This window comes from Bipolaris oryzae (genome assembly GCF_000523455.1).
Source record: "Bipolaris oryzae ATCC 44560 unplaced genomic scaffold scaffold_2, whole genome shotgun sequence".
In the NCBI taxonomy this organism is placed as follows: Eukaryota; Fungi; Ascomycota; class Dothideomycetes; order Pleosporales; family Pleosporaceae; genus Bipolaris; species Bipolaris oryzae.
In genome coordinates, this window is record NW_006911278.1 from 65998 (window position 1) to 86818 (window position 20821).

At 50.8% G+C, this 20821-nt stretch overlaps 8 protein-coding genes across 8 annotated transcripts; 2 read left to right on the forward strand and 6 right to left on the reverse strand.

Annotated features, from left to right (window-relative positions):
- Positions 1-613: 613 nt before the first annotated feature.
- COCMIDRAFT_31775 (uncharacterized protein) lies at positions 614-1921 on the reverse strand (the record flags this gene model as incomplete). The annotated part of the gene is made up of 1 exon (XM_007684346.1): positions 614-1921. One exon carries the CDS (start codon positions 1919-1921, stop codon positions 614-616), a length of 1308 nt encoding a protein of 435 aa, XP_007682536.1.
- Positions 1922-2290: 369 nt separating this feature from the next.
- COCMIDRAFT_31776 (uncharacterized protein) lies at positions 2291-3454 on the reverse strand (the record flags this gene model as incomplete). Its single annotated transcript, XM_007684347.1, has 5 exons — positions 2291-2370; positions 2423-2572; positions 2626-3048; positions 3096-3337; positions 3393-3454. The coding sequence occupies 5 exons, from the start codon at positions 3452-3454 to the stop codon at positions 2291-2293; spliced, it is 957 nt and encodes a 318-aa protein (XP_007682537.1).
- Positions 3455-3769: 315 nt separating this feature from the next.
- COCMIDRAFT_31777 (uncharacterized protein) lies at positions 3770-6715 on the forward strand (the record flags this gene model as incomplete). Its single annotated transcript, XM_007684348.1, has 2 exons — positions 3770-3786; positions 3841-6715. 2 exons carry the CDS (start codon positions 3770-3772, stop codon positions 6713-6715), a joined length of 2892 nt encoding a protein of 963 aa, XP_007682538.1.
- Positions 6716-6851: 136 nt separating this feature from the next.
- On the reverse strand, positions 6852-8510 carry COCMIDRAFT_80737 (uncharacterized protein; the record flags this gene model as incomplete). The annotated part of the gene is made up of 1 exon (XM_007684386.1): positions 6852-8510. The coding sequence occupies one exon, from the start codon at positions 8508-8510 to the stop codon at positions 6852-6854; it is 1659 nt and encodes a 552-aa protein (XP_007682576.1).
- A 1987-nt stretch (positions 8511-10497) lies between these two features.
- On the reverse strand, positions 10498-11341 carry COCMIDRAFT_53487 (carbohydrate esterase family 5 protein; the record flags this gene model as incomplete). Its single annotated transcript, XM_007684387.1, has 2 exons — positions 10498-10841; positions 10900-11341. Coding segments are annotated over 2 exons (786 nt in total), but the record flags the coding sequence as incomplete, so codon positions are not given.
- Positions 11342-13610: 2269 nt separating this feature from the next.
- Positions 13611-16292, forward strand: COCMIDRAFT_21600 (uncharacterized protein; the record flags this gene model as incomplete). The annotated part of the gene is made up of 1 exon (XM_007684318.1): positions 13611-16292. One exon carries the CDS (start codon positions 13611-13613, stop codon positions 16290-16292), a length of 2682 nt encoding a protein of 893 aa, XP_007682508.1.
- A 1384-nt stretch (positions 16293-17676) lies between these two features.
- Positions 17677-18217, reverse strand: COCMIDRAFT_31782 (uncharacterized protein; the record flags this gene model as incomplete). Its single annotated transcript, XM_007684349.1, has 3 exons — positions 17677-17946; positions 18010-18153; positions 18206-18217. The coding sequence occupies 3 exons, from the start codon at positions 18215-18217 to the stop codon at positions 17677-17679; spliced, it is 426 nt and encodes a 141-aa protein (XP_007682539.1).
- Positions 18218-19496: 1279 nt separating this feature from the next.
- On the reverse strand, positions 19497-19988 carry COCMIDRAFT_432 (uncharacterized protein; the record flags this gene model as incomplete). Its single annotated transcript, XM_007684293.1, has 2 exons — positions 19497-19812; positions 19933-19988. 2 exons carry the CDS (start codon positions 19986-19988, stop codon positions 19497-19499), a joined length of 372 nt encoding a protein of 123 aa, XP_007682483.1.
- Between the last annotated feature and the right edge of the window lie 833 nt (positions 19989-20821).

The window sequence follows — 20821 nt, forward strand, 5'->3', positions numbered from 1 at the left end:
ACTGCAGCGGCGGGCTTCAAATAGGCAGTACGGGGCAATCAAGCTGTGGTGTGGAGGCAATGGAAAGAGGAAGCTTGTTGATGATAAATTTGGTCGGCATAAGCTTTTTGAGAATCGCCGATGCCCTGCCATCGCTCTCACACCATAGTCGGTCCACCTAACCCTGTCCGGCCACCGGGCGAAGATTGTTACCCTGGGTGGATGCTTTCCCCTCAAGTTCACCGATGACGACTGCACCAGCCAAGCACCGGACAGTGGCTGCAGGGCGGCCATGAAAGTTTCGCGGCTGTGTTGTTGCGGAGACCCAGGTGCTCCGGTTGGCTGGCACCATGCTTCCGCCGACGGCAACCCATCGATAGCTCCCAACACACAAACTCTCGCTTCAATACGGCATCTCTTCACTTCCTCACGGCCTGGATCTGCACACGCACGCAACGTGTTCCTCTGCATTGGCCACACAGGACACTGCTATCTACACCTAATGGGTATATGAACATGATCGACGTCGCGTGATCGGATATGCGAACCGAGCTGCCAAGACGTGTGCGTATGTCTACTGTGTGGCTGACCATTTCAAGACGTGGCTCTCCAAATTCGCCTACCGCAGCACATTTTACTCCCCATGGTCTGCCGAAAGTAGCTTGGCTATCTTCCCCTCTAGCATCTTCACGTCGTCCCCGACCGTCTTGATGTTGTTCACCATGGCTGTCTCTGCCCTTTTGATGTCCTTCTCCAAAATCTCGAGTTGCTGCTCCCACTTTTTGATTTCTAGTTCCTGCGCCGATTGCCGACGTTCAAGCTCAGTCAAGACCTCGTCAGCCTGCCAAGCACTAGTATGTACGAGTCGCAATGTGCGCAGCCGCTCAAGGACTAGCGGTAGGATGGGCGATAGTTTGTCAATAGAAGGCAAAGTGCCATACAAGGCGTTGATCTTCGCTTCCTGATCAAGGTATGTACCCGAGCTATTATCGTTCGAGCCCGCACCAGCCTCTGCCGCCTCCTCGCGAACTTCCTTTAAGTGCTCTGCTTCGGCCGTAAGCTTCTTGACGTTTTGCGTGACTGTGTCCAGATTGTTTGATGCAGCATCTCCAATTAGGCCCATAGTCTGTTCCAACCGCGTAAGAGTAGCCGATACGGGAAAGGGCGTGTGATCGTTCAGCTCGGGCATTGTGTTTCCATTCAGGCCCAGACTACCCTCGAGCTGCGTGATGCGCCTATCAAACTCGGCTGCCTGATTCAACACAAACTCCAATTGGCTTCTTTGTACCTGTGTGCCTGGTAGTGGCGGCTGGTTTGCAATGGCATTGGTAAGTTTGGGACTGGGATCGAAGGGCTTGTAGCTGTCGAACTTCTGCACTGTACGGTCGAGTATCGCCTGTGTACCTCGAGCGCCACCTTTATGTGCAGCGTAAATTGTGTCGACCTTGCTCGCTATCATCTCCATCATTTCCTTGGGGTCTTGCTCCTCAATCTTGGACTTGTCCCCGCTTTCAACCTTCTGCTGGTATTCATCTTCTAACGTGGCCAACTCTCGCTTGATCCTCAGTAGCTTTTGTGCAAAACTTTCCTCCTCTTCGTCGCTGGCATCGCCTATTATCTCGCCCCGCCGCCGCTGGCGCCGTGTAGATGTGCGATAGGATTGGCCCTGCGCGGTGATATTGTCCGAAAAGTCAACTCCACGGGCGTCTACTCGAGCAGGCTGAAAACGATTGCGAGCCTGATCAGGCTGCAGGCGTTGGTGACGGACTGCCGAGTCATCATTGTCGTCGTCGTCGTCATTATCGCCGTAGTCTGATTCGGAAACAGCGGTGGAAGCTTGGACTGTAGACACGTCTTCGGTAAGTTCTGGCGTCTCGTAGATATCAGGTGCTGTGTCAATGCCTGGAAGATTGTCGTATTTCGGCCTCGTCGCTTCAGACATTGTGAACTGGAGAGGCGGGGTTGACTAGTTGGCCGAACGTCAGGGTTTACGCCTATTGAGGGACGCGTTCGCTGGGACCGTCGCGACTTGTGCACTAGACCATAAATGGTTTAGCCGGGCATTGCTGGCTTCATTCAAGAGTAGGGTTGGGTCAAGATCTCGTGTGACTTGGTGAACTGGCATTTTTGTGGACTCGTATCATCACTATGTACATCACCAAGTTTTGATTTTGTGGTTTAGTGGATTGTCTGGCCATTCCAACTCATTCTCCGCAACTTTGTGCATGAGCATGCTTCGTATCAGACAATCACGAATAAATGCTGGGTTGTATATGTCGTGTTCCAATTGTAGTCTGCTTTCTCATCTGATCTATGCCTGAACCTTGAACGTACGACCACTGGCCGTCTTGCGCTCCTTCTCTTCTGCCTCGGGCCGAGCTCTGCGAAGAACTAGACAAGTCAGTAAACAAGTTTACAAAGAATACACCTGTGCCAAGCATACCTTGGAGGAAGTCGGCAGTCCGCTTGCGCATTCTTGAGTGAATGAAAGCCTTAGATGCCTTGATGTGGTAGTGAAAGTAGTCACGGAACGTTTGGATGTGTGAGATGACATCGGCTCGTCGTTGGTTTGTGAGATGGCGAGGGAAAAGCACTGTACTGGTCAGCCATGCACAGTTATACACACTCTACTGCAGGTCCACTCACCAAAGGTAATATAGCCAATATCGGCAGAGCCGGATGTATCGACTCCGGGAATGCCTTGTAGTTCAAGAGGGGGGTCGTTCCTGAACAGCACTTGGGGAGCGTTTTGGATAGCCCTTCGCCTGGCATCGACGAACTCTTGGAGGAAAACCTTTCCAAATATCCTATCCGTCTCTTCACGGAACACGGTTGAGAAAATAACAGTTACACGGTCGTGGCTGGCCTTGACGTATATGGCTTCCTCCTCTCGGTAGTGGATGGCGCGCACATCACCGCCCTCCGCCACACCTTGCGGCGCCGACTCGGATGTGTACTTGGAAGCCTCCTCTTGGAGCTGGTGGAACTCGTCGAAAGCCTGCTCGAAGGGTGCAGCCATGGCGTTTCGCTTGAGGAGGGCTACGCGGCGGACCAGGTCATCCTTGGCGTCTGCATGCCATCAGCGCTTTTCTTTGTCGACACACAATTATGCGCACCTTGATCCTCTGGCAGATTCTCCAAATCTACTAGGACAGAGAAGTCATATCCAGACTCTGGCTCCACAATGAATGGCCCATACTCGCGCTCGAGGACAGCCTGTGCACCGTATTGGACGAGTTCCTTGAAGCATTTGATGTGCAGCGACACGAGGATCTTGGTCTTGGTCTCTGGGGTCGAGATGTGGAAGGTGACGCCGTCAAAGTCGGAGACGACCTGGTCAATGTTGGCGGGAGCTCCTCTGTGTGCTGTTAGCTACTTGGCGGCGGAGCGGGAGGCTGCGGGGCACGGCGAACCCATTGACGCGGTCCCTCAGCAGGGACTCAATGAGAACGTTCTGATAGTCGAGAAGAAGCATTGTGGGTGTTGTAGCTTCTCCGCGGGGTGAGGGAGGTGGTAATGTCGGGCGGGGAGCTCTCGAGTCGGGCGGTGATGCGGAGGACGGAGGTGTGCTGTGGTGATGCTGGAGGGTGGGCCTAGCGCCAGCCGTGGGGTCAGGCCCTTGTCTAAAAAGTTTCCAGAAATATGCGACCTTGCATCTCGACAACCAACGGCCGCTCACAGTCGCACATGTTCTGCAGGAAGCGCAATGAGCTGGAGTCGTCACACTTGAGCACCTTGGCATAAGTTTTTTCTTACACATAGTGGAATTGATTGACGACAAGAGCGCAACATGGTCAAATCCTACAGGTAATGCGCGCTGGCGGCGCAGCCCATGCAAAGCTTCTGCTGACCTTCACACAGCAAGTATGAGCAGACGGACGCTTTCGGCGTGGTCGCGACTGCTACCTCGAACATTGTTTGGACCCCAGAAGGCCTGACCCAGACGGGCTCCAACCGGCCTGCTGGTGCCGGACGCGCATACGCCGCTGCGAACGAGGAAGTACTGTGCTGGGATATAAAGAAAAGCGAGCTCGTGAGCCGGTGGCGAGACAACTCGTGTACTGAAGAAGTCACCGTCATTCGCCGAAGCGACGTGGACCCAGATGTCTTCGCCGTTGGCTACGCCGATGGCAGCATTCGCATCTGGGATGCGCGAACGTCGACCGTCATCATTACCTTCAACGGCCACAAGTCTGCAGTCACCATCCTTGCTTTCGACCAGACCGGCGTCCGACTAGCAAGTGGCTCCAAAGATACAGACATCATTATATGGGATCTGGTTTCGGAAACGGGCTTATTCAAGCTAAGAGGGCACAAGGGTCAGATCACCGGTTTGCACTTTATCCACCCCGAAGACTCCCCCCAAGAGGATGGTGCCGAAGATGGAGATGTTGACATGGACCCGGATCAGGCGTTCTTGCTCTCCACTAGCAAAGATGCCTTGATCAAGATTTGGGACGTGACTACCCAGCACTGCATCGAAACACACATTGCGCAGACAAATGGAGAATGCTGGGCCTTGGGTGTCTCACCAGACGGTAGTGGGTGTATTACGGCAGGCAACGATGGGGAGCTCAAGGTGTGGGCCATTGACCAAGTCGGTTTGCGAAAAGCCGGTTCAAAGATTGGTGAAGCGACGGACCTTGAGTACCTCACCCCAAGAGGCATACTATACCGACAGGGCAAAGACAGGACACAGGGCATCTCATTCTACTCAAAAGCCGACTACATCGCGGTGCATGGTGCAGAAAAGGCTGTTGAGATCTGGCGCATAAAGACCCCAGAAGAGGTCAGGAAGAGCTTGATTAGGAAAAGAAAGAGAAGGAAGGAAAAGGCAAAAAATGAGACAAAGGGAGACGCGCAGGAAGAGGCGGACGCAGACGAAAAGGTCAACGTGGCAGATGCTGAGATTGGCGAAGTATTTGTGCCATATGTGACTGTACGGACGGCTGGAAAGGTGAGGTCGGTTGCTTGGATGCATATCAAAGGATCGAAGAAGCTGCAGCTTCTTGTCGGCACCAACAACAACCTCATCGACGTTTACGAGATTCCACAAAAGAGCAAGTCGAAGAGTGAGGAAACCCCCGACTATTCTCGGACATTGGCCGTTGAACTCTCCGGGCATAGGAACGACGTGCGAGCGCTCGCACTCAGCTCGGACGACCGCATGCTCGCATCTGCGTCGAGTGGAGGCTTGAAGATCTGGAATGTGAAGACGCAGAACTGTTTACGCACATTGGAATGCGGATATGCGCTCTGCTGCGCATTCCTTCCGGGAGACAAGATTGTTGTCGTAGGAACGAAAGACGGCGATATTGAGCTGTATGATATCGCAGCATCAACATTACTCGACAAGATTTCTGCCCACGAAGGAGCCGTGTGGACAATGCAAGTGCACCCCGATGGCAAATCGCTCATTACAGGCAGTGCAGACAAATCGGTCAAGTTTTGGAATTTCGACATTATCCAGGAGGAGATACCAGGAACCAAACGTACAACGCCTCGTCTCAAGCTTATTCAGTCCCGTGTTCTCAAGGTCAATGACGACGTTCTCAGCGTACATGTGTCACCCGATTCACGATTACTAGCCGTCGCAACCCTTGACAATACGGTCAAAGTCTTCTTTGTAGATTCGCTAAAGCTCTTCCTCAACTTATATGGCCACAAACTGCCCGTTCTTAACATGTCCATCTCCAGCGATAGCAAACTTATCGCTACTTGTTCCGCTGACAAGAATGTGCGCATATGGGGTCTGGACTTTGGAGATTGCCACAAAGCATTATTCGGCCACGAAGACAGCATTATGCAGATCTCTTTCATCCCTCATCCCGTTGATGGTGATGAACGCCACCTCCTTTTTAGCGCCAGTAAAGACAGGACAATCAAGAGCTGGGACGGTGACAAGTTCCAGCAGATTCAGAAGTTCAAGGGCCACCACGGTGAGATCTGGGCCATGACCGTGGCGCGGACTGGCGACTTTATCGTCACAGCTAGTCACGACAAGAGCATACGTATCTGGACGAAATCAGATGAGCCCATTTTCCTCGAGGAAGAGAGGGAAAGAGAATTGGAAGAAATGTACGAAAAGACACTTGCAACAAATCTCGAAGATGAGGAAGACCCCAACGGTGAACGCGCCGAAGCCGTCGACGCCAGCAAGCAAACCATTACCACTCTCACAGCCGGTGAACGCATTCAAGAAGCCCTGGATCTAGGCATGGTAGACCTGGAGGTTGTTCGTGACTGGGAGATTCAGAAGAAGTCCAACCCCAAGATTGCACCACCGCAGCGCGATCCTCTCTTCCTGGCTCTCGGTAACATATCAGCTGAACGTCATGTCCTCAACACTATGGCCAAGATTCCCGCAGCACAGCTCCACGACGCACTCCTTGTCCTGCCCTTTTCTTCCCTACCTGCTCTCTTTACCTTCCTCGCCATCTGGGTACGCAAGCAATGGAACATTACCCTGACGTGCAGGGTTCTCTTTTTCATGCTAAAGACACATCAAAAACAAATCGTTGCGAGCAGAGAGTTGAAGACTGTGATTGAAGGTATGCGCAACGACCTCCGGAGTACGTTGATGGGTAACAAGGACCTGATTGGGTTCAATGTTGCAGCCATGAGGTTTGTGGGCGAGAGGGTGGATGAGGCACAGTTGGTCAGATGGGAAGACGTGGATAAGCTGGAGGAAGAGAAGAAGAACAGGAAGAAGAGAGCGTTTGTCGATGTAGCATAGAGTCGTCTTCAAAGCATGAGCTAGGGCGGCGTATCGGTCTGGGTTAAAAATTGTTGTACTACTGATTGAATTATAACATGTCGATGAAAGTATATGCCAGCTATCTCTAACAATACGATTCGTAGCGTTTGATTAACTATAGTTTCGACTTGATAAGTTCTTCGTCCTCTTGCCGTACACCCTGCCACACGTCAGCAACGTGCCACAGTTTGGTCAGTCCAATATCCCCTAATATTGCACCTCTTCCATTACGATATATGGAATCGTAATGAGCTTCGTCAACTTCCGTTACTCCGTTACCATCAAACACTACGAATTTACCCTCCTTGACCCACCCCTCTCCATTGGCCCATCTAATAAAACGGTCCTGCATTGCCCGCGCAACACTTTTGTTGTGCTCATCCAGATGCTCTTCAAAGTTGTTAAAAAGGTATGCGACATCAAGTTCGTGAGAAGATAAGCCCTTGAACGGACCATCGATAGGATTGGGAACATGGAAATGATATCGTGAGGCGCGTCTTGGCGGAGAAGCATCTTTCCAGCCTCGATACGCTGACAGTGCTGCTAAGTGGAAGCGCAGGTCGCCGACCAGATCGAGTAGCCGTTCTGCCTCTTGTTCCTTTGGCAACGGTCTTTCCAGCTTGTACGCGGCTAGGAGTCTCTGCGTCTCAGATGCCGTGAGGTATTTTGCACATGCCTGTTTGAGTCGACCCAACGCATTAGGGGGGTCGAGAACCCTGCCCTTGAGAACAGTCCCATCATGTCCTGTATCTCCTATCACAATCTCCTTACACCAAGAAGGCTTGTGCACATTGCTCTTTCCATCCATGACCGACTCTATTGTCACTCGGGCAGTGAAAAACTCATTATCAACAGCCGCAGTCCATTGTTGAAACATTGGCATCTTCTGTGCCAGCTCTTCCGCATCCATATCGAGCAGTGCTCTCCTTCTGCTTTCGGTATCCCTCCTTTCCAATTTCAAATACGTCGACTGATCTTCCAGCATCTTCTGCTGCCACCATCCATTCCGCCACTTCCTCAGTGTCACCTCGCCACTCATCAGCGCCACTCTCTCAAACAACCCCTCGTCCCCCACATTAGCACAAAGCAGCGTCGAAAGCGATATCCCACCCGCCGACTCTCCCACCGCGGTAACATTACTCGGGTCGCCTCCAAACCCCGCGATGTGCCGTTTGATCCACCGAAACGCCTGCAACTGGTCTTTGAAACCCATGTTTCCCCGCGACCCAATCTCTTTGCCTGCTAGGAAACCAAATATGTTGACGCGATAGGTTATCCCAACCCCAATGATGGGTTTCCCGATCTCTGCACTACGCTCCACGAACCGCCGCATCTGGTACTGAGGCCAGTTATTCGATCCCACACTCAATCCGCCACCATGCACCCATACAAAGACTGGGAGTAGCCCTGGCGCCGTAGCATCATTGTCAAGACCCAAATTTGGCAACGTAACGTTCAAATTTAGACATTCAAATTCATCCATACTCTCTGTGGGACCTTGGCCCTGGGCATAATTGAGTTTCGCGCTGCCGACCAGCGTTAGATCCCACGCTTGGGCTCCGCGGTGCTGGGGACATGAGGGACCGAAGTGGGTGCTGTCTACCACGCCGTCTGCTCCTGCCTTGAGCGGTTCATCGTTTAGGATAGAATCTTGATACCGGGCTGGTATGCGTGCATATTTTAGATTGAAAAATTCCAGTGTTGACGAAGTGAGTTTGCCGCGGAGGCTTTGTTTCAAGGTGGGATGATAGAGCTGGTCTGGTGATGAGGACATGTTTTTGTGGGGTGGAGTGTGTGATTGAAAAGCTTCGGAGAGCTGCGTTGCATTCACGCAGGCATTATTTTATATTACGATACATATATTCACTTTGGCATTGCTTTCCCCCAGAGTCCTGAATGGACATGTGGAGAAGATGTGGGGAGACGTGGGGCTTGGACCTCGGTAACGGTAAAGAGGCCATTGGAATTATTGCGAGTACACAGCTGCCTGGGTACGCTTCTCTCTGGGTCTTGCAGAAGAGGAGAGGTGTATTTTAGTATTGTTGTTGCGGAGCCTACGTAGTTGACATGCTAGAGAACCTACTACTTACATAAAATGTCGATATCGGGCATGTCACTTTACGCTAAGCTTGACTCTAGCCTCAAGAGTTGGATCGGCATGATCAACGACATGTCTTTGGTTTAATAAAAAATAGTAATCCTAGTGTTGGGACTCTGTGCTTTAAATTGTTCTTATTGTGCGGGCCAACTCACATTACTCCAATACTATTGAGAACGCCAAGATCTCACACACGTGACCTGGGTGAATAGGACAAAAAATGAGAATTGCAAAAACAGAAACATGCGACAGCGGGTATTCCCTAGTGATTAACTGCCTAACTACTAATCCGACGGTAAAACGCTTGTATAGGCTGGATTGGATTGGATGCCATGTTGTCACTCGTCCTGATACTATAAAGACCGTTAAATTATCTGTTTCTGGTATTGCGCAACTGGTAGCAAGTTTTGTGCAGAATGGAGAAGGATCTACTTGCGTTACAATCCTTCGCACTGAGCAGCAGATCATCCGGAAATAGTGCAAGCAGCGCAAATAAGTGATCTGCATAAGCTGTAATCAGGGGGCTGACATTGACCTACGAGCTTTGACAGTAAATCGCTCTACTAATTCTAGCAATACGGCCTGCTCACCAATCGTTCCCTGCATGGCGTGATACCCCCCCCCCCCCCCCCCCCCCAATATGATCGGCGCTATGATCGCCAAATATAGACAGCTGCCAGCCGGAACGTGTTATCCGCCTTATGAATTCCAGCTCTTAAGCACGTGGACTACTCGTTGGTCTATGCTATGCACACCAAGCCGCCATACCGAGCTCGCCTCTCTACATCCTTAGCACTAATATATACTTAATTCGTGCAGATTAGTGTATCAGCCGTGTGCATGATTTATACTGTTCTATTTGTAGTAATGCGTGTTGGTTGATATTAATATGCCTTTGGTTGTGTGCGTAGTTATACCATCCTGGATGGGTTTAACATTGAGAACATAGACGGCACACCTGATATAAATAGCGGTCATGTGCAGGACTTTTAGCGCCAGGATATGCCAGATTTGACGGCAGATTTACTGGAGTTTTGCAGGATGAGGGGTCTCTGGTGGATTGTTTTGTCCAGATTTATTTAGGAAACTGGATATAGGGGGCTTATGGGGACGTTTGCGTTCTGAGCTGGAGGTTGATGGATTGGACCATAGGGCTCTACAAGGATTTACAGCGCACTTGCAGAGCAGACAGAAAGCACTCATCACGCATGAAAACCAAAAGTTTAGGTAGACGTCGATCACGACGTTGATTCCTTTTTATAATACTTTTATCCATCTAAACCCATCTACTGCTGTCACTACGCCCACCCCGCTACATCTTCCTTCCAGCTTACTCTTAACCGTAGACGTATTTGATCTTGATGCGGGGAACGCACATAGCATCGTATACCTGAGGAGCAGTGAAAGGAGCAACGTAAACTGGAGATGTAGGGGCAGCGGGAAGAGCGGCGACACTGGAGGGAGCAGCACCATAATAAGCAGCGCCAGAGGAAGCAGCAGCGCCAGAGGAAGCAGCAGTACCAGAGGCAGCAGCACCAGAGGAGGCGGCAGCGCCAGAGGAAACAGCGGGGCTTGAAGATGCAACAGCGGCAACGCCAACAGACGAGGCGACGACACTGGAGGAAGCAGCAACACTGGAGGAAGCAGCAGGGCTTGAAGATCCAACAGCGGCAACACCAACAGACGAAGCGGCGGGAGTAGAAGAAGCGCTGGGCGTAGGTGTGGGAACGGCACATAGAGGGGCGGCGTCATTGATCTTTCCAACGGTCCAGTTCGAGGCGTCCTCGGTGTACCGCTCAAAGTAGGTCAAGTGCTTCTCGACGTCGTCACCGTTGGCGCAGATCGGGTCTCCCTTAGCGCAGTAAGAGCGCAGGACGGATGCGTAGCGGTTCAGGCGTGCAAGAGAGTCGGAGTGGCGACCGTCCTTCTGTAGATCAGAGCCGTCAAGAACGTTGTATGGCTGGTTAGCCACGTGCATGACATCGCCCCAGAGGAGAGCAGCAGCAACTAAGTTACCAAATTAGCACAGTCCAAGGTTCGAGTGTGTCATGTCAAGAATACTTACCAGCATTACCAGGAGCCGAGGTAGGGTCGAAACCAGTGGTGATTTGGGAGCATCCACCAGGTCCAGCAAGAATATCTCCAGTGATCCAGGCGCCCTGAGAGAAGCCATTGAGGACGAGGTGCGTGCAAGGGCACTTCTTGTTGAAAGCAGCGATCTGGGATTGCCCGTTGCGGACTCCCTCGCCAATTTGTTTGCAGTAGTCGCCGCCCTTGGGGAAGACAATCTCGATGTAGTCGCAGGTCTTGCCCTCAGCCCTCAGTTTGCCACACGTAGCATCGGCGTAGGGGAATGTACGGTAGTCATGGTACGGCGCGTTGTTACCGCGGGCCATGAAGATGACAACATCGGCGCAGGGAGCGTCGAGCTTGGGGGGCGGGTCTTGAGCGACGGCGACGGTGGCGACAGCGCTGAGCGCGAGAATGTTGCGGATGATGGAAGGCATTATTAAGGATTAAAGAGTGTGGTATTAGTTGGTCGTCAAAAAGCGAGTGTACTGGTTAGATTGCAAGGTCAGAGGACCTGTGAGAAGAGAGAAATACCGCTTGGCTTCGGGGAAACAGTGTTTAATAGGAGAGTTTATTTTGAATTTTAGCCGAATTGAGTGTCGAGTCCGCTCAACTCCGTAGAAACGGCCGGAAAAGGGGAGTGTGTCTGACTAGATACGAGTTGGATCCCTTTTTGGGTGAGCTACTTATGTATCTTGGGTCGTGCGTCAGCAGGAACGCGGACAAACGTCGTATAATTGAGATTGAGGCTGCCAATACGGAGGTCGCTTTCATAAGTCGTCGTCAGATCGGCCATAGCGCCTATTCAGGTTCTTGCTAGCGTTACTCCATCAGGCCGATATATCCGCCTATAGAATAACTCTTTTACTCTTACTCTAACCTTAGGATAATTAATACTAACGGTAGAAATTCTAAGAAGACAGCTTAGTATAGAAGATAGATACCCAATTTGTTAAGATACTTTGAATATTAGAAAAGTATCTGAATGAAGAAAAAATAAGAGCAAACGATGGTACGGTAGAACTTCGGTACCCCTATTAGGACGAACTTGTAACCGAGATCCACCGGGCTGGCGATATTTTATGAAAGCGACCTTCGTAAGGTTTTGGAAGATAGCCCAGGGGCCAGATATCCCCTTGATGGATACCGTCAAACTCTGCCATCTTTGTGAAATGGGTCAATGGGACACCGATAGTGAGTGGCTTCCCCATTCGGGAACGACGCTTCGAGAGGTAAAGATCCTCTGAGACGTTGCTGCTGAGGTTTGCATCGAAGTTAATTTTTAGCTCATGGGATCAAGCAGGAACCAAGAAAAGTGCTAGCGTGCGTGTCAATGCTTGATCGATCCTCCACATACGAAGAGGTATTCTCCGTGGAGATTCCACCCCCTGTCTGACCTGTGAGCTTGTCTTAGATAAGACTTCCTGCACGCCCCCTCGACCAACCCGAAATGCCTTAGCTTTCACTACTGTACGGAGAGCATGGCTTTGATTGAGTTGGAACAACAGGCCCGTGCGCGCGTATAATATACAACTCAAAAGAACCCAGCTTCTTCGTATACCCTTACTTTATTATCGCAACATAGGGAGTCTGCTACCGTGCTCGCGCGGAAACCACGCGTTTTGCTTGTGGCACACGCTCAGCAGCTCTTACCGGAACTCTTTGAGGGCTGCTGTGCCTCATGCCAGACACTCGACAATCTAGATGCACTTTACTTGTTGGATGCAGTGAAATCTATCTCTCATGCCACTCTAGCTCCTAAGCTTGTCGCAGGTCAGTGCCTGAAGCGCCACCAACACTAGTATGGCATTTATGCTATCCCGCCGGTGGATGAGGACTCCACGACGTCGTCACGTTGAGCGTCGTAAGGGGTGGCATACGAAACCCCTCGTCTATCGCTTGGTCTCGAATATGGCAATACGGATGGGACAGTACCGGCAAATCACTTGCACAAGTCCATACGCAGGATCTCCGAGTCGATAACCTCTTCCATGAGGATATGAAGACTGCCCCTATGACAGTCCGCAGTAGGCTAGCAGTACTGTGATATAATCAGCACAACTTACAGCACTATAGATACAGTCGGTGCTTAAGCGAGCACATGTGCGTGCGTATGACTGAAGATGCTTTGTTACTTCAAAGGCTGCTAAAAGCTGCAAACGAGATTCAGGTGGAAGGGTGGCACAGCTGCAGCGGTTGGAAGCGTCCGATTACCGCACACTGCAGCAAATAACCCGTAAACAGTACCTCGGTATCTGGTTGATCGAACGAGAGAAGTAACTCTATTTCTCCAATGGTCGTATTTGCCAGGTATAAAAATATAACTGTATTATACCCGTATAAATATCCTCATGGCGGACTTGCGGCTGAAATTCTGGACCGGTGACACGAGTTGAGCGCTCTTCAATATTGAACTACCTCATCACTAGAGAGGCTACAATAAAAAGTCAGAATTAGCAAATGGTATCTAAGTATCGATTTGCATAGATCATTAGTTATTTAAGGGTGTGGGTATAGAGTGCGTTCCCTTGGTACTACGTACAAGAAGAAGAGTGATGGAGGTAAAGTGCATGACGCTCACGTGTCCACGCGTTTATCTTGGCGCGCCTTGAGCCGATGCGTCCGCCACTCAGCCACTGGGGCAAACCCACAGTATAAACTAAACAGCATTGCGACGACGCCCGGTAATGCGGAACAGCTATCTTCATGTTCAGAAATCCTCGAGAGAACCGCACGCTATCCGAGTCGTCGAAATTGGGCTCCTCAACTGGCCGACCCCCCTCGCCGCCCCGCTCTTCGTCAAGCAACGCAGCCATGGCCACTAAAACCGCGACAAAGAAGGCAACTCCCAAGCCAAGCACAAACACGCCCCCGCCAAAGAAGAATGTCATTCAGACTACGCTCACGCCTGCAGACTTTACCAAGAAGTCGACTTCTGCAAGCAATGGCAAGAAGCAGAAGCCAGCAGGGACGCCCAATGGCAACATCATGACGTTCTTCAAGAAGGCCGAGGAGATCAACAACCGTATATTCCTGCAGGAAAGAGGCTCGAATCCAACAGTTGCGCTTGAAAATGACGAGGAAGATGTTGGCTGGAGCGATGAGAAGAACAATGGCGTCATGGTCTCGGGCAATGAGGATCGCTATAATGAGAATGGTGGCAGCATCAAGCGGCGCAAAGTCAGTGAAGAACCAGTAGCGCCGCCTCCAGCCTGTTCGCCGCCCCCGCCAGCAGATGCTGAGAGCAATGCTCTGGACGCTCTTGCAGTTCATGCACCCAAGCAAGCGTCGAAACCGCGTCAGAGATCAGGGCCCTTTGTAGACGATTCGGATTCCGAAGACGATGAAGCGGAGATGCCTGCTACAAGTCCAGGTATGGCTATGCGAAGAAATAGTGCGAAGTCACCAATTGCTAAAGAAACCGAGGATCCAACACCCATGGAAAGCATTGAACGTTCAACAACCCATACCCCCTCACCCAAGCCAGAATCCACAATTATCCCCGATGACGAAGAATACGAGAACTACGAAGGTCTTGAGGATGACGATTTGCTTGAAGGTGAAGAATACGACGAAAGGCGTTGGATGAGGGAACAACAGAAGCTGGAAATGGAAGAGGCGGGTTTGGAGGGCGATGCAGACGACTCTGAGGCGCCCTTCCTGTTCCCCGAAAATGATGCACTGGATATCAAGCAGGAAGCGGAAGAAAACGACATCCCTAATGTACTTTCATGTCCAATATGCGGTAATAATCTCCCTGGATTGTCAGAGCAAGATGTGTCTGTCCACGTCAACGCGTGCCTGGACGGCAAACCACTTCCGCTCCCCACAGCGAAGTTGGAACAGGAAAGCAAACCAACTGCTGCCAGTAGTGCAAAGATGTTTAAACGACCCGAGCGGCCAGCAAAACCTGGCCAGGCAAACCCATTTCAGCTTGCAAACCCCAGCACTCAACCAAGCTCTGCGTTTTCAAAGCTCATGGCTGGCCATGCCGAAGATGCGGCATGGGCAAGTGCGGCAGCCGAGAACAACAAGGCGCGAGGCAAGCCAGCCTACCAGCGTACCTGTCCATTTTACAAAATCATGCCAGGCTTTTTTATCGCCGTTGATGCTTTTCGCTATGGTGCTGTCAAGGGCCAAAACGCTTACTTTCTCAGCCACTTTCACAGTGATCACTACGTTGGCCTTAGTGCGTCCTGGAAGCATGGTCCCATTTATTGCAGTAAGGTTACGGGCAATCTGGTACGGCAGCAACTTCGGGTTGACCCGAAGTGGGTGGTCGACCTAGATTTTGAAGTGAAGACCGAAGTGCCGGGGACCGGAGGCGTTTTTGTGACAATGATATCAGCAAACCACTGTCCAGGCAGTTCTCTTTTCCTGTTTGAAAAGGAAGTCGGCAAAGGCAACAACCAAAGGCTGCAAAGAGTCCTACACTGCGGGGACTTCCGCGCTTGCCAAGCACATGTCGAGCATCCGCTGCTTCGACCGGACGTACTAGACGTTGTCAGTGGAAAGAGCAGACAGCAAAAGCTCGACGCGTGCTACCTTGACACCACCTATCTCAATCCAAAATACGCCTTCCCACCGCAACGGCAGGTGATTCAGGCTTGCGCAGACATGTGCGTTAGCCTTAGCAAGACTCGTGCCGATGAGTCGGACGGATGGGAGAAGATGAAGCGAAAACGTGCAGGGCAAGGTATGGTCAACTTTGTGCAAAAGGACTCTAATCCGGAAAACCCATCGGAGCCAAAGAGTCCTGAGCGGGGTCGCCTTCTTGTTGTGGTAGGCACGTACAGCATTGGGAAGGAACGCATATGCACGGGCATCGCCAAAGCTTTGAACAGCAAGATATACGCCCCCGCCAACAAGCAACGCATCTGCAAGGCCCTCGAAGACCCTGAGCTAGATGCACTGCTGACTACCGATCCTCGCGCTGCTCAGGTGCATATGACACCACTTTTTGAGATTAGAGCAGAGACATTGGATGACTATCTACGCGGTTACGCTGACACCTTTTCACGTGTGGTTGGTTTTCGGCCTTCTGGCTGGAACTATCGTCCACCCCAAGGCCGCTTTACCGAATCGCCTCAGGTGCAGACTGTCCTGCATTCGGGCAACTGGAAGAGCACCTTTGCTATGAAAGACCTAAAGCCGCAAGCGGGTAGCGGGAGTCGGGCCAGTTGCTTCGGGGTACCCTACAGCGAGCATAGCAGCTTCAGGGAGCTGACCATGTTCTGTTGTGCACTAAGAATCGACAAGATTATACCGACAGTCAATGTGGGAAGCGCGAGCAGCAGGGAGAAGATGAAGCTGTGGTGTGAGAGGTGGGCTGCTGATAAGAAGAAGAATGGTCTATTCAAGTTGGGTGAGAATGGCGAAGGATGGTAGACTTGAGTTGCTCGTATTTTTTCCCCCAAGTGGGCAGATCTGTAGTCAAGCCCAGGAATCTGACCATTGCCTGCATTTGCAGATCGCACCACACCAACGTCTTGATCGTGTTTGAGGGCTTACCTGGTGGGTTGTACTCGCCGATTTCCTACCATGTGCGTAGTATTGCCACCATAATCCATGTTCGTGCGGTCATGACTTTCGACACAAGATACCAAGACCTGCATGTTTACGTATCCCGCATCCGCCACGGAATACTAGCAACGAATCGATCTTATGATTATGTATTCCGATACCGTACGCTCAACGAAAGCTTTCTAGCGTACATCAACTATCCACATCGCTCATGTCAGTAATGCATACAAAGTTTCGGTTGTACACAGCTACAATCGGACCTTCTGCGTATTTCCCCAAACCCTCAAACCCCCCTCCCCCCCATCTGTTTGATAGACGAACCCCCCGAAAATAGCAATTTGGTAGATCCCATAGCAACCGAACTCTCCCCACTCCAAGTTTGACACTGTTTGACGTCTGCCAAAACTTCGCAACCGACATGGCCCGAGCGCAATTCCATGACCTTTGTGTTTCAACACGATATTGGTGTTTTGCTAGAACAACACCGATCGAGGAATAAGCCGAGAGAAAAACGATTGGAACAAGACCAATCAAACCTCGCCAACTTTTTACACACTGACGATGTCGCGTCCTGTGGGCTGAGTAGCAGTCCTGCTGGCAGAACAAAAGAAAATGCTGACGCGTCTTTGCAGTGGGAGGCTGAACGCCCCTTCACGTGCGTGACAGTGGGGCACACACACCCACGTATCCACTCTCCGAGGATTGTCCCTCCCCGGTTTAAAAGTGCGCGAGTCAGTATATCAATAACTTTTTCTGGGGGGAGCGGCTGCCCTGTCCCTATATGTATATTTCCCGGATTCACAATAAATATTCAATTGTTCCATCGTTCCTATTTGGGCCTTTGTTCGTTTGGGTCAGGGGGTGATCCTGTTCTTCTTTCTCACTGGCTGCTGACTAGTTAAGACTAGACGCGTTCAAACGTCAAACTGTGGCGGGTGGTCTCGTATCTAAAAAAAGAAACATAGTTAGCAAGGTCAGACTGGGAAACCTGGGGTGCGGTGGTGGTAGTGGTGGGTGTTCGGATGGGACACGGAGCTGAACGCCTTTTGTTTTTTACTTTTTGCTTTTCTTCTTTCATGTAAGGGCTAGTTCCTTACGTTGCTGTAACCTCTTTTTCTTCTTTGCAAGAGTCTCGCTTTGACGACTATGACGAAGCCTAGACATGATGACCTTTTTCTACTCTTCTTTCGCGTAATGTACCTTTCTATTTTCACGGGATATACTTGCTTCACTATTTTGGGGTTCGGGGCTATCGGGGCACCGATTGGGATGGTGGCGACAGTCGTGGTGGCCGTGGGGTCGGAGATTGCGTTTGTGCTTGCGAAGAAGGATGAGGCGGAGATGATGATGCAGGAGCGGTATACGGTTTAAGGATGAAATGGATTGCTGGAGGTTGAGAAAGCAAGAGGGATGCGTGGGTCGAGGGAAGATGTGTCGTACAGAAGAGGGGGGGGTGACACGGGATTCTGTTTACGGCAGTCACTGATGTGAGGGCGAGGACTGCGTTCCTTCCCTGGAACTGTAGCGCTGCGGCTATGGCCGACGTCACGACTACGATGCTATCTCAACTACCATGCCGAACGGCTCGCTTGGATGCAGTGTAGCCCACTGTAGAGGGACAACACGAAGACCTTAGGCTGGAATCATCGACACTGAGTGCGTCTGGGAGAGTAACAAGTCGTATCGATTCACCGCTCCTGCCACCAACGACTTCAATACCTACACACTGTCAGTCAAGGAAGTGACTGAGGACAACGAACCGAACTCGAACGATACACTCCCATCTCCATGTATTCGCCCGGCTTGCAGATACGGTCTACAAATCTCCTATCGTTAAGCCGACACATACAGAGAGAACAGGAGCACGATACGCTTCCAGGTTGGTTTCCACGTATCGGTGCGCAGAGACACCGATCCAAGCACACGGCAGGGCTGCAGGTGCTTTTGGAAACAAAGACGAGCAAACAACCTTGCCGCAACCGAAGAAGATTTGACAATGAATAATGGCTACCTCACATTGCTTTTCCACTGAGCTTTCGAAAGAGAAGATACAAGAGAAGAGTGAGAAGGATGAGGGGGGTAACATACACTTTAAACGGCGGAAAGGAGGGGGGATGGGACCTCGTACACATTCCCAGCGCTGGCGTATTCTCAATATTTATTTCATAATATTTTACGAAGGGTAATGTTCGCGCTGATTAACTTGGTAGCGTATGATTGAATAGTTATAGTTAATTTCAGTAATATCGACGGTGTAATACTCTGGTATGCAGTGCGCCTGGTCGACATCGATAGGTTGAAAGTACTTTCCCAACACGGTGTGTCTGACCACCCTAGTGATGGAAATCCATGAACGCTGTTTTCCGTCGTGAACAAATACAAAGATTCCCTTCCAAAACCAAGCATCTGGTAGCGGGTATTGTACATCGACCATCTCACCCTTTCTGGTCAAGAGCCGCAGAGCTGCAAGGCCAGGAGGGTCTTTTGTATCCCAATTAACTGTAGCTGAGATATAGTTAAGTGCGCGCAATTAGTAAGTAAGTCAGGGTAAAAGGGCTCTAACCTTGCTACGAGGCTTGCTCTCATTGGCCGCGCCTATGAGAAAGTGAAAGTAAACCTATTTGATTGATAAATGTATGATTAAATATCCAACGCCCAGCATGAGCAAGCAAGCATGCAGAATGTCGTGGTAAGACAAATTATTAAAAGGAGCGGGTAAACAAGAGATGAACAGCTGTTCACGCGACAGTTTAATAGCTACCCACTGACGTCAGAAACGGATTGGGAAAAAGGATTCACCGGAGCAAACCGTGAATTTGTATTACATAGGAGAACAATGTAAAAAACAAGTACAAAGGTATCTTTCCCCCCTAGAACAAAGCAATGTGTATCCTTGGATAACAAAACAGAAACGAAAATGAAGACACTACATCACCTTGGCGATGCGTCCCCGATCCTTCAAAGCCATAATCCAGACTTTATGGCTTTCCCATGGCACCAATCGATTGAAACCCAGTTCATTCCTCCAATCTCATTGCACACTGCATCGAGATGTCGTCTAGCAGCAATCTACGCAACACTCGCAGCACTCGAGACAGCATTCGCAGCTCTCCTCGCATAGGAAACAACAGCACAGGGTAGCGAGACTATACTCCAAGTTAGCGTTTGAAGTCGGGATAGCAATTTACGTTCTTGTTTCTTCATGTCTCCCTCGAAGAGCACAGGCGCAAATGAGAAAAAAGAAGGAGGAATAACATACCAAGCAGCCAAACATCCCCTGTCCTTCTTCTCTTTCTGAGGTGGTGGGGCCTGGCCCTGTGGAGGTCCGTACATCATTTGTTGTGGAGGTGGAGGGCCGTAGTTGGCGCCTGGAGGAGGTCCATAGCTATTTCGAAGAAAAAAAGTCAGCATCTTTGCTCTTGTGGATTGTTCCTCTTTTCCGACAATGCTTGCTAAAAGGAGTTCCCCAAATGACATGTGAGGTGAGAAATAGGGTAAAACGTACCTTTGCTGGGGGTACTGAGGAGCGCCTTGGCCTTGGTAGTATCCTTGGTTGGACATTGTTGCGTCGTGCGTCTGGTGATAATAACGGGGTAATTTCTCAGACTCTCAAAACTCGCTCGTGTCGAGTTTGTTTGTGGATGTGCGCAGATCGCTCGTGTCAAGTAGGAACGACAATGCCGAGGTTTCCGCGACCGCTTATTATATGCTTACGGGAGCAGCGGCGTTTTGGTCGCTACGTGGGTCGCGCAGAGGGCAAAAGCTGATGTGTAAGAGGTGCTAGCAATTGATGGTTGCGCCGAGTTTGTTTTGATGAGATTATAGTTTGGGCGTGGGGAGGAACAAGGTGTAGAGGAAGAGTGAGTGAGGAAGGAAAGTGCAATGCGGAAGGAGAAGGAGAGGAGGAAAGAAGATTATAGCTAAGAAGCCGCCGCGCCCGGGAGAGGGGAAAGCTAATGCTTACCACAACATGGCCTAGCCACTACGCCCCCATCCATCTCACGCGCACGTAGCACAGCGGCGCTGCGACGCATCATTCGGCCCTTGGGTCATAAGCCACACACTACGCGCGCTTCTATTGGCGCAAAACGACCGGGACTCGTCATCGCCACAAGCACCACCCATGCTTCACCCATCTGCCACGGTGCGCCTTTTTGCTCATTGGGCCGACACAGCAATACGCGGTTGCGCTGCGCCTCGTTTTTTTTCTGTTTGAGCTTGTGGCTACGTCGTACATACGTGGTAGTAGACCCGTATATGTGGACTTGCAGTAGCACCACATGGTGCCTTTCTCCTTGCGAAGCCTGGCCAAAATCAATGAGAGAGAGAGAGATGCGCGTTCGCGGTCTGAACAACGCTGTCTCCTTATAGGTGAGTTCATTATGCACTCGTAC